Below are 13673 nucleotides of genomic sequence, written 5' to 3' on the forward strand. Positions count from 1 at the left end.
TAAAAAAAAAGAGCTTTAATGGCAGTGCCTAATTCCTTTACTAGTATTGCATTGTAAGTACACACCAAATGTGTACTTTTTTTTTCGGTTGTGTATAATAGGGTAAAATACGTTTGAATTAAAAAAAGTTTTATGCTATTCTTTTTGTTTTTACTTGCCGGGCGGCACTATCTTATTTCCCAAACAAAAACGTAGAATGTAAGAAAAAAAAGAGAGACGCGTAGGTATGTGTTCTAGAGGGTTTGACTTTGCTTAAGTTGAAAGGGTGAGAGAGCCCTAATTCCAGAACTCACTTAGCAATTGCACCGCGATTTGATGAAGAGAGAAAAAGACAGTCTTATGTACTAAGCACCGTAATCTACTTATTGGTTGATGTTGCAAGTTAAGGCTACCAAAACGGACACTAAGTAGTTAGCGCGCAGGATACGTTTCAGTATATGTGTATAAAATTTCAATATGTGATAATCTAGTAAACTTACTATAGTATAGAGTGTCTTACGATTATGGAAATGGCAGCAATAACCTACTGGTTTAATGAGGAATGGATATAGCAAAAGATAAAGAAAATACTGTGCTCTGTAGCTAAGGTGATTTTGACCCCAGGCTGAATGTGAATAATTACCGCGGAATTGATTGTTAGATAGGGCTTGTCTAGGTTCGCGTAAGTTTAGGGCTAACCTACGAGTATAATATGGGAGTATTCCTTTTGATGTAAGTAAATAAATATTAATATGAATGGTGTTGATATGAGTGGTGAGTGTATTTGGGCGGGGTTTGTGGTTAGGAATTTGTATAATAGCGTTCGGTCGTATGTGTATTAGCTGTGTGTGGCGTATGAGTGTGTTTGTAAATACGATGTGTTTTGTGTATCTATACGAGTATGTAACTTGTGCCCTGTTGGTTTTCCTTACGTGGTGTTGCCTGGAACGTTAGGGGGTACGTGGCCTGTGGGTCTATTTCTATCATGTGTGTGGTTGCTGATAGCGTGCAGTGCCCCTTACTAAAGTCTTGAGATATAGGATCAGAGCGGGACTGTTACTAATCTACTTCTAAAATCTAGTAACCCTTTTTTTTTCCTGCAAATAAGTGAGATTAAATGTAAGTCCGTACTGCCGTCCTGTACTTAGGTCCTGAGTCTCTTTGCACTTGGAATAGGCCTAGTTCTTTGGCATAGCAGAGTTGGAACGGGCTCACCAAGTTTGCTGCGGTGTTGATGGTAAGGGCCGTCGCTGCCACAGCTCCGTGCCAGGCCGCTGGTGCCGTCGCAGGGGTACGGTCCTCACGTCGCGGGTCGCGCACCAACACACATCGAACGTATAGGTACACGTAAAAAGATATTATAACTATTCACTGTCAGACTTCACTATAAACACTTTCAAACACAGGGTTTCGGAAATAGATAGATAGGCAGCGTCGTGGGTGTTACGGTTCGACGCGGGATAGCTCTTGGGTGTAGGCGCGGCGGCGAGAGCATTACCATCTGTCGATGGGTCTATCTATTGTTTTCGCTGGACTTTTTAGTTGTTTATGAGGCTTATTTGTTCGCTCCGGGCACGACCGCTCGGGACGGCGTCCAAAATGATTCTCCGGGATTTCAGAGACTAGTGATGATAAACTTTACTGAAGTTGTTTTAGACATCATCAATTTACAATAAATAGAATAGCACAACATACCTAATGCATAATGCATAATGTATAAATCTAAGACTTAGGATTTGATTAAAATCAGAGTACATAATCTGATTATAAAAATACTTTAAAGACGATAGAAAAAAAATTAAATGCAAATGCAAACTGAGACAGTGATATAGGGTAGGCCCTTTAGATGAAGGTTACATTTATACATATAATTTTGACGGCATAGAAAACTAGCTCAGCTCGTGATATATCTAACGGAAATTAAATGGAGCGTGTGATTTTCTAATGTAACGAATAGTTAGAATACTATTATGTCTTGTACCGGTAATATCATACTAATGACCGAAGCCACGTGAATGTGATAACTGTAATAAGCAATGGACACGCACGCTTACCACAATCTTGACATTACCAAAACAAGTGCAAGTTCACGGCTGAGATAGAGGCCCTTCGCATCGCATGGTGATTTGGTGAATCCTGCCCTAATTCGGGACTAAGTACTAAAGAGAATCGAGTATATAGAGTTACTACCATCTTTCGACAAAAGCTTGAAATTTTTGAACTTCAAATTTGAATTTGGCCCATATTCTTAACTTGATATGTGATAAAATTGTCACATATTTAATATTAGCGTTAATAAGCCGCTCATAATCGTTTGTCCCTTTCCAACGAATTGGTATGATAGAAAAAGATAAACAATTATTATCGGCTTCGCAACTTCAGTAAACGTTTATGAGTAACACTGTATAACCGTTAAGCCCCTTATACTGATCCTGACAGAATTTGCAGACTATTTTTTATTAAAAATTGCCAGTTTTAATCCTGAACATTAAATTAAACATCCCAACTGAATATAAACTTAATGATGTTTTTTAATTACATCCCAAGTGTATTTAAACTTGATACATAGATTTATTTTTATATGTTGGTGAAATTGAAAACCACTCATAAGTAAGGTAAATTATTGACCTTGACTCTCGTTTCACATATATGTTTTAGATAATTTTAAAGTATATTTGGTAGTATTGGTTTTGGAACATTGCAGTTTGCGATACAATTGAATTTGTAAACAAATAAATTATAAAAATTATATGTGAAAAAGTTTCACCAACAGTCAGCTAGATCGAATAATACCATACCATGAATATTTATTGCTGGTTGGAAAAATGAGATAAGAGATTATTAAAGTACATATTATCAGTTCGTGAGGCTTACATCAATTCATTGTAACAATAAATTTCTTTATTCATCAGTTGATCAACCAAAATGTTGTACTTATATTGCCACAAATTCAGATGCATTGTGAACAATATGTACTTATGTGAAATCAAGGTTAATTTTTGTGTAACTATTTTCAACACTCGGTTGTCACTGATATAATCATCAAATGATTCATAAATAATCAATAATCCCCTTTTAAATATGTTTTATCACTTATCACCTACCAAGGAGAGGTGAACCTATGATAAACTACCTGTTGTATTTTTTATTATACACTTAATCAGTCATAAAAAACAATATCTGTCATAATGAAGACATAATGAGTGTGATAGCCTATTAGTCTGTAATTAATATGATAACATTTTATGCCCTCATCAGCTGATTCTTGTTAGTAAACAATAATTTGACTTGTGCAACAATGATATTATTGTATAGATAATGTTTTATATTTTTGACATTAGTACATTACGATACAAGTTCTTTTATAGGTATAAATTAGCATTCAAACCATGTTCGGTTGACTTTCAGATTTACCCCGATACAAGTGCGAAAAAGGCGAAATCAGAAATGAGTGGCGATAAATTAAAACACATCAAAAGTGAATGTTTTAAATCAACAAGAGTTGTGAATTACCTCTTTGCATGTGTATCATACAATGTTCTACAGTACATATCCTCTTAAAGTTTCCACATAGGCAAGTAAAATAGTGCAGCACTTGTGAGAATAAGTAGCATCCACAGATCTCATATCGTCACTACTTTTAAAAAATCTCGTATCTCACGCTGTTCCTCAAAGTTAAAACGCAGTAAGTCTATATGCATTCCATACATACTTACTACAATTTTCTTTTTCTTGACAGACGAAGATACAAGTTTTTTTTAAAAGTAGTGACGATATATACTATAGATCAAGGTAACATATCTACTTAGCGTGTCAAATGAACTCAGTTAAATCCACTGAGTTGTCCGTCCATTATGTACCGTAAAATATTTCATGCACAGTAGGCATTTTTTTTAGATTGCATATATGAAATAAACACTATTGTTAGATGATAATTTTTAAACATTCTTTTAAGGAATGAAATTTCACAAATATAATCTTGTGGTTCTTTTTTCTTGCAAAGTGACTAATTGAGAGATTATTTTAGCCTACAGAAGAGTATGATAATTTTAAAAACAGAAAAAATAAAGCCATAAAAATCTCTGTTCATGGGAATTATGTGCATGAAAGCGTTATTATTACATCGATCTTAGCATTGAGCAGCTAATTATGATATATAATTGGGTGATAAAAAGAACATACTTACAGACTATAATTAATGTATATCACATCCGAACTAAAGATATCTTTTGTCATTTCCAGTTTTTAGGTCATATCAATAGTAAGATAGTATTTATTACTATTTATATGTATTCTAATGCATCAGTTGATCTGTGTAAGGTGTCCCCAATATTTATTTTATTTTTATTTTATCTCCTGAGTTTTAGATATAATTATGTTGGTTATTTACTCCATTGACAATTTTCTAGTAAGGATACCGTCTTTGGTAAAAGTTACAAGAGACATAGCAATGATTTTGATAAATTTAATTTATTGAATTACATACATTGTAAAATGATATATGTAATATATCTTTCAGTTTCTAGGTTTAGATAAATTTCAATGAAAACTTTAGATTCCAGTACTTCGTTTTGAAGGGCTTTTTCAAAAACTACGAGGTATATTGATCCTTATTATTTGAACTTTTTAACTAAAAGTCATACCTACTGGGATATTTTTATGGACGTTAAGTTACCAACAAAATTCCAATTAGAAAGTGTAAGTAAGAAAGTTTAACATGATTATGGTCCGGTGCTGTTGAAATGTACCTATCTAAAAAGCAGTCTGAAAATGTACCTGGGACGGGTCTGCATGTAGCGATGCCCGAAGAAAATTATAGCCATGTACACTCCCACGTAGTAAAACGCCACAGTCCAATTCTCCGTCATCCATTTCCTCGAATTCTGATGGATAAACTCGCTCTCAAAATCGAAAATGTACGAGTAATTGGGAGTAGTATCCAAATTGTACTTCCAAGTTGCGGTCTCCATCTCGAAAGTTTTTAAAGTCACTTAGCACTGTTGTCTGCCTCACGCTGCACTTATCATCACCCCGCCGGTGTCCGATTAATATAACCTAAATGGTATTTATTAATCGTTATATCACAGATGACTAATGTCAATATTTCGTGTGAAGGCGTGTTGCCTTTATGACACTGACACCAGCAATGAGCGCCAGTTAATAATACGTTGACTATTTATTTATTAGCGGTGTGACGCGGACGAAACACAGATTTATTCACACAGTCAGTGCCGCGGCAAGGTAGGAAGATGAATGAACTCGTTTTGTCTCACGCCGCACCTACTGCCATGACCACCGCGGGCTGCCACTGCCACAGGCCACAGAACAGAATTGACAAAGGGCATAGAGTAGGAACTGTCACTCAACATTTTTCTCTAGTTTGCTCTATGAATTACTTAATGCTTGGTCTACACCATCGTCGCAACACGCTAGGCATCAAACTATTTAGGCATTCTGTATTTCAGCGCGAATACTTTAATTAATAGATAAAATATCTGGGCGACCGAGCTTCACTCGGTTCTATTTTAATATATCACGTCTTTAGATAAAAAAAAATTCTTATAAATACAAAAACAAAAAAAAGACAAAAAACAAAAACTTAATTTCTGGCCGGGATTCGAAACCCTGACACCTACGATCTATCTGCGTACATTAGACCGACCTCGTACGACTGAACTAAGCGGAATCGATGCGCGCGCGGCGAAATTAACGACCATATTTTACGTTTACTAACGCGAAAGAAAAACTCATGAAAACTCGAAAATTCGCGTTTTCCGGGATCTAAGGCTACGCTAGATCGATTTTTTACCCCCGAAATCCCCCACATAACAAATTTCAGCGAAATCGTTAGAGCGGTTTCCGAGATCGTCGGTATATATAAATAAATAAATAAATGTACAAGAATTGCTCGTTTAAAAGTATAAGATAAGATATAATAATAGCTGACCAGCACTCTTGTGGATAAAATACAATTTTGCTATCGTAATTATCAAAAGAGCCTTTACTAGTTGGTATGAAGAAAACTGTTTTTTTCCTGCCAATTATAATAAGTATAATTATTAATTATTATCATTTGTACCGTTTTATGTAGACAGTACCACATTGTTAAGTTAAATTTTCACGGTCTATATCCCGGTCAACATAAGTCTAATGAAAATAACCGTGAATCATTCAAAACTCTTAAGTTAAATTTTGTCCTTATGATAAGCGTTAATTTGGCACTTTTGATTTGAAACAGGTTACATTTATTTTCTCGGATCGGTGAGATGACCCTAGTATACAAATCATGAACAGTTTATAAATTGCATGCTAGATGGCACTGATACACATACTTAGTAATCAGAATGAACTATATATAAATATCTATACTACAAAATATAATAGTAATAAATAAATACCTGCAAATTGTGGGATTTTCTACTATGTAAGATATCATCATCATTCCCTTGCCCTTTTCCCATTATTTGGGGTCGGCGCAGCAGATCATCTTCCTCCATTTCTCTCTATCAGCCGTCATTTCCATACTAATACCTTTCACTCTCATATCGTTATTCACACATTCCATCCATCTTTTCTTAGGACTTCCACTACCATTGTATCCATCCACTTTCATATTTACCACTCGTTTTATAACATTGCTTTCATCCCTCCGCATTACATGCCCATACCATGCTAATCTACTTCCTCTCAATTTCTCTGCCACTGGCGCTACTTTCAGGCTTCCTCTTATATACTCATTCCGAATCCTATCCAGTCTTGTCACACCACACATCCATCGCAACATTCTCATTTCATTCACATGCAGTCTTCTCTCATCATTCGTCTTGGTGGCCCAGCACTCACTTCCATACAGGACGACAGGTCGGATAACTGATTTATAAATTTTCCCCTTCAGCCTGAGAGGCATTCGGGGATCGCAGGTTGTGCCTGTAACCTATCGCCATTTCATCCATCCTGCGTTAATCCTGTGCTGAACTGCTCTGTCGATCTCGCCATCTCCCTGAATGAGGGAACCCAGGTACTTGAAATCCGAGCAGGTAGGCAATATTTCACCATCTAGTGTCATGGCAACAGGGGCGGAAAGACCGCCGAAGTCACAGTAAAGATACTCTGTTTTGGATCTACTGATCTTCAAGCCAACATTTTCCAGCCTCTGTTGCCACTTCGCTAACTTGCCTTGTACCTCGAGTCCCTCTTCTCCGACAAGCACGATGTCGTCGGCAAAGAGCATGCACCAGGGTGCCTCTTCCTGCATGTCCGACGTCAGAGCGTCCATTATAAGCACGAAGAGGTATGGGCTCAATGCCGAGCCCTGGTGCAAACCCACAGCCACACCGATGCTGTCAGTAGTTCCAGCAGCGGATCGAACACGCGTACAAGACGATCTGTACATAGCACGGATTAGCTCTACATACTTCCCAGGCATACCTTTCTCTTTCAAGGCCCACCACAAAACCTCACGGGGAACCCGATCGTAAGCCTTTTCCAGGTCGACAAAAACCATTGATTTTGCGTTATTTTACACTCTTCTCTCATTCTTCTACTATGTAAGATAATATATTCAAATTAGTTTCAACGGCCGTCGTTAGTATTAAAGTTTGAAAATACCCATACGAATACCTACGTGTATTGTGACAATCAGTGCCAGTCTCATAATAGCAGTATTTTAAGAATAATACATCGGTGGCAAACAAGCGTTCATGATACCTGGTGGTAAGCGGTCACCGTAGCCTATGGACGACTGCAACTCCAGGGTTATAATCAGGTGTGTTACCCTTGGTAATACCTGTGTACTACTTACGTTTTACCCACCCTTTTTGAAACCTGTCGAAGTGCCTCATGTTAAGTTAGTGTAGTTATAGCAAATTCAGTCCATTCTAGCTACAAAACATTTGTGGAAATTATTTTTAAGCCCATGTGAAGGACGTTTATTGTCACGGGAAGGTTAAGATCCCGGGGTCCAACCCACCATATCTACTCTCTCATTTACCTATCTAATTACTCTATGAAAGATAATATGCTATGGATCTCAGCTACGAAATACCTTTCAAAAACATGACTTACTCAAAACTCAACGTATTGAAATAGAAATTAAGGTTGTTTACTCAACAAAAATAATTCTATAAATTATTTTGACTGTTAGTAAAATATTTATTTACCTAAATTAATAATTAATATGTATTAACAATTTGTTCAAATAAAAATTTGATAACTCAAATGCCTTTTCTTAACTAAAATAAATGCTCATTATGTATTAAAAACATAAGAAAGTAATGAACAATAGAAATATGAATATTTATGAAACTGAATTTCATCGGTACTCAAACTTAAATAGAATTACTAGACCATTTACAGTTAGAGAAGTAACAATAATAAAACATACATTCAAATACTACCAAGAGAATTCAAACTAAAAACATCGGCAACCGAAAAAACAGTTGATAATATCCTTTAAACAACATATCACCAAAAACGAGCATGTTACTAAATCTGATTTTCAGTTCAGTTAATAAGGGTAATTTAAACTTAGGTGCCCTATCACTCTGAGTCTGAGTGTTATTTAATGCCTCCGTCTTGTTATAAAAAGTAAACATGTAATATGCTGGTTTTTTTCCAATATTTAAAATTCGATAAAACATTGCAGAGTCCAAATGTGTGAGTTGCCCCGTTTTTAACTGGAAAGACTGTCTAAGAAGATTTGTCATCTCTGGCTCGATGGCTACTTCTCCTTCTAAGATTGTTAGGGTCACGTTATTTAATTCTGGTGGAATATATTTTTCCAAAGCAAAATCTGAAAAAGAAAATATTTATACAGTACAGTAAAGTATAGACATACCTATCTACTCGTATGATATATCATTTACAACAACTAACGATGATGGCGCTGTCATAACTTTTGATTTAAATTTATACTTATTAACTATGTATTGTCAATTTTTATTATGTAGGTTCACTACTATATGGTCTTATAATATAACTAAATCAAATAATATTGATTTCATTCGGACAAGCTGCATATAAAATAGTTACTTATATAACAAGTGTAGTTACTGACCTGGAAAATCGGCGAAAAATACGACGTTACTAAACGGACCCCATGAGAATACCTCACGCCTTATTTGACTTAAAACAGGTCTCCACTTTAATGCATCATCCAAAAGGGGCATCAAAAAGGGAATCTTTTCAAAGGTAGTCCAAGAAGCTTGCAATAAGTCCACATTGGGATCAAACATGCGTTGAACAAATCTACCATTCATCGAACACCAAACATCGACGAAAATTGAAATATTTTTAGAAAGCATTCCATTCCTCTTCTGAGATTTTTCCGACTCGTTAATGAGGGTGTTATTCAGACATATGGCGTATTGGTGTACCATATCTCCGTGTTTATTCCAGCGATCGTTTGGAATAAATACGTTAGGGTCGATAAAGAAATGTTTATTTTTCTCGTTATCGACTACTTTCACAGTCACTGATTGGACGTCCCATGTGTGAACCATCATGTCCCAAGAATATCCGTAGAGACCATCTGTCCAATTGTTGTAGCCCTAAAAATAATAATTATAAAGTATAATCATTTAATATTGACCTACTTTAATTACAACTAAATATGAATCAGATGACTAATTCACTACTTATACAAAAAATAAATGTACGAACGAAGGGGATGAAGGGATATGCGCGGTGAGCATAAATATTACACCTAGCGTGACCTAGCGTTACACAAACGCACCAATACGGAGTATCCACCGTGTCCGAAAATAAATGGACAACTTTAGTAAGTAATTCACTCTTAGCCAACGAAATTTATTTTTCTGAACCATTCTAAAAAGTTTGCCCATTACTTTCTGAACATTGTGTAGGTACCTACATACAGCACACTCAGTATCCTTGTACTATTTATTACTACACTCCTCTCTGAACTAGATGATAAATTTACTATTACCATTACAAGTGCTAATTACTATAGGTACCTATTCATTATTTAGAAAATAACATCTATTCTATAAGCGTGTCTCCATTCATTAAAGCTCTACCTTGGTCATGAAGTGGGAAAACGGTAGGAAACCTTGCATTGTCAAGTAAATAAAAATCAATACTGTGGATATTTCTTTACGCCGGGTAATTGATGTGCCAGTATCTAAGATATTATTTCCTGTTTTACGTGTGTCTTCTAGTGATATAACATTTTTTTCCGAAGACCTTTTTCGGTTTTTTGTTTTCAAATCTTCATCTATATCAGGACATTGTACATCTTTTGGTGCATTTTTGTGGCGATGATCTTCAGCTTGTTCTTTATTTCCATCTATCAATTTACTGTCTTTTTCTAAATTACTATCCCCATCATGATTGTTATCATTTCTATCTCTAATTTTTTCAGGTAACTGCTGGGTACTTCTTGGAACTATATTATATATTGTTTTTCGAATTTCAACCACTACACTCATGTAGCATGTTCTAACAAAACCAATAATTAGTTTTGGCCAATTGAAGGGATAGAATAGTGGCATCGTAGCCAAACATACCCACGGAAACATTCCTGAAAAAAAACCATATTATTTTGTCTGTGAGTTATATTTATTCATTAAACTTATAGGTAATTACTACAAATCTATCACAGTTTTTTTTTTGTTATTTCTGTCCATACAAAATGGGTTATACCTCAGAGACCTATAGTCTGCTATCCTCGTATACCTAAACCTAAAGCCTGGCGTCTACTAATACGGAATCGAGCCGCGTCGAATCGAGTCCTCAATGTCCTCATACATTTCAATGCGATTCGACGCGTCGCTAATGGACACAGTCTTATAAGAAATGCCAAAAAGGGAAATAACGATTCGGCGAGCCTAGTGGACGCTAGGCTTAAAACTGCTTAAAAACGGCTTTTGAGCAGAAGAGCCGACAGCAATTCATAATCAATTAATTGTGCCGTTATCTGGGTAAAAGGGACCTTATTGTCGGTGGCGCTTACGTCCCGCGGCGTCGTATTTTGTATACGAACATCGCTCATAACACCGTAAGCGCCCTCGAAAATAAGGTCCTTTACCCAGATAACGTCACAATTAGAACAATTCACAAGACTCAATACAAGTTTTTCTATAAAAAAATGTGAAATTCAGTTATATTAAAAGTGCTTACCTATAGAAAACAACCTGGAATTCATAAGATGGAATAAGGCGCAGAAAACCATAGCGACATTCCGGGTGCGAGACCACATCATCCAGAAGGCCACAGTCAGATCGAACACGAAAATAAACCAGTGCACTATGAAGTAGTCGGTCTGCTCAACTGTTAAGAACAACCTGAATAAGGTAGTAACGTTGGATATAAACATGTAAGAAAAACACATTAAAATAAAATATTTAAGTAAGGGCTTCTTGCTAAGGGTGAAGGAACACTAACAAACCCCATAAAATGTACAAAAATCGAATTAGAAGTAAAGTAAGCAATTATTTGGTCTCTGAAGAGATTAGAGATAAGTCTGGCTACATGCGTTCTTAACTGTATTGATAAGTTTTTATTTTGCAATTTTGTATGGATCTGACCTACTGTTAATTGTTATACTTACGTAAAAGGAGAAAATACCCAATGGGCGCTAAGATTAGGCACAGAGTACCCAGTTAGCCACTCAGCAGTGCCCTTTTTCACTCCAGCCATGAAATAAAGAATGAAAAATTGATATTTCAATATAAAGTAATTCCAATACGGCACTGTATCACTAGCATTTTCCGGGTTTGTCAAAGCATCTAAAGACCTAAAAGTGAAAATGAAACAATTATAATATAACCCGAACCCTCCATAGAACTTGTACACTCCTTTTTGCTGTGTACACAGTAAAAGGGAGTGTACAAGTTTCTAATGGGTTGGCAACGCGCATGTGACTCCTTGCGTTGCAGGCGTCCATAGCTTACGGTGCGGTCCGCTTTTCACCAGGCGGACCGTATGCTTGTTTGCCACCGACGTAGTATTAAAAAAAAATACTTCAAATTATATAGTTAGATTAAATAGAAAATATATATTACTAGTATGACATAAAAAAATACTCACCAATAGCAGTTGGCATCGGTAAACGTAAGAAGAAAACCCACTAAACCAAACAAGTAACTATGATTGTTCCAGTAACTTTTTTCAATGAAGAATAAGTACCAGTAAGAAATCGTGAATAGTGGCGCTAATGTGTGGTATTTCCACCCCAGCATTATACCTAATGCACCTAAAAAATTAAATCAATTAAAATTTCACAAAATATCTAGGAATCTAGCTGTCTCACAAAATTATAATCATGCGAAAACCGCAAGAATCTCTCAATTCTTATCCTTAAAGCGTCATCTAGCGTGCAAGTTAGTAATAAAAAATATAGTGAATTAGAATGTCTACTAGCGCCATCTATTTTTCAATTTATGTACTTGGTCAAAACTGCGTCTGAGTTTAGTCTGGGGTTATCAAGTGAGTACCTATCATGTATATGATTTAATAAACCTACCTATCCACAATGCTGTGTAGACAAAAGACATGTAGGGCATCGGGACACCATGCAAAAACTCGAATAGTGGGAAGTGGCACATTTTAGAATCCCCCCATCTTTTATTCAACTGGGCTCCGCCGCGCTCATCCGGTATGTCGAACAGCATTGCTAGACCTAGAAAATAAATTCAAATTTTCTAATTTTCAAACAAAAATTAATATGATGTTTGTTTGTATTATTAATTTAAGTTTTGCTGTTGGCATTGGGGTAATGTAGGGTTCGACATAATGTTAAGGTCAGTCCAGACTCCAGACGGGGCAATTTTTCGCCAACGATGCAACTTAGAGGGTAAACTAGGCCAACATGGCACGACACTGTAGAAGATAAAATAGCTTACCAAATAAAATTCTCGAACTGCCAAACTGGACGCGTCTTTCGGTGTATGTAAATAATCCACGATTTTCGTAAACGTCGTTTCTTTAAACTCGAACCCAAATTGTTCTTTAAATTTAAAATTAAACGCCTCGATCAACATATTCAACTTTTCCTTAAATTTCATTCTAGGAGAGAAATCTGGGTGTCTCGCTGAATATCCGGGATAAGACTAACGAATTTCTACGCGGTAATGTTCCAGGTAAACTATATTTGATATTATGTATTTCAGTGGAACTCATGTGTCTGTTTAATTATGGAAAGGGGATGCTCATGAGGGATGTCTTTTCCAGTTCGCTAAACTCTTAAGGGTGACACTTGTCTCCTTCACTGATGCTGAAAATGTTTGAGATTACCTAGGTAGGAATTTACATATATTAATATGCAATGCAATATTTGCGTAAAGTTAAACTATGATTTATAATATTATAATGCTAAACAAGTCGGTATATTACCTTAGCATATAAATATACTTAGTAGGTATTAGTAGTCAACCTGCAACAAAATTCATCAAAAAAAGATCACCGTGAAATATGTGGTACGCTCTTATCTTATGTAATATTAACTCTACAAAAACGAGTTTTTCATTAAAAAAAACTGGGTATTTTAAAGTGTGCGCAGTTTAAATCAGCTAACCACTTTTAGTTATTCTGACTTTAGAAGAAAACAAAAACAAATATTACTCCTGAACTACTTTGTCAGAGGAATTGTGTGAATGAATAATATAAGTTTGTTCGCCTGTTTATCATTAGAATTAAACATTATGAGGTACTTAAAAGTTAGTCATAATGAAGTA

General features: G+C 35.8%; 2 protein-coding genes across 2 annotated transcripts in view; both read right to left on the minus strand.

Annotated features, from left to right (window-relative positions):
• Nucleotides 1-5267, minus strand: part of LOC125226087 (elongation of very long chain fatty acids protein 6) — a 67040-nt gene extending 61773 nt beyond the window's left edge. The window contains exon 1 of the mRNA XM_048129939.1: nucleotides 4756-5267. Within this exon, the coding sequence (XP_047985896.1) occupies nucleotides 4756-4949 (194 nt within the window). The 5' untranslated portion in view covers nucleotides 4950-5267. The remainder of the gene's footprint in view (nucleotides 1-4755) is intronic.
• Nucleotides 5268-8296: 3029 nt separating this feature from the next.
• LOC125226448 (vitamin K-dependent gamma-carboxylase) lies at nucleotides 8297-12980 on the minus strand. Its single transcript, XM_048130430.1, is given in 9 exon segments — nucleotides 8297-8770; nucleotides 9035-9527; nucleotides 10017-10519; nucleotides 11119-11282; nucleotides 11549-11734; nucleotides 12028-12193; nucleotides 12464-12619; nucleotides 12843-12857; nucleotides 12860-12980. Coding segments are annotated over 9 exon segments (2190 nt in total). The 3' UTR covers nucleotides 8297-8384.
• Nucleotides 12981-13673: the final 693 nt, after the last annotated feature.

This window comes from Leguminivora glycinivorella, chromosome 5 (assembly GCF_023078275.1).
Source record: "Leguminivora glycinivorella isolate SPB_JAAS2020 chromosome 5, LegGlyc_1.1, whole genome shotgun sequence".
Classification (NCBI taxonomy): Eukaryota; Metazoa; Arthropoda; class Insecta; order Lepidoptera; family Tortricidae; genus Leguminivora; species Leguminivora glycinivorella.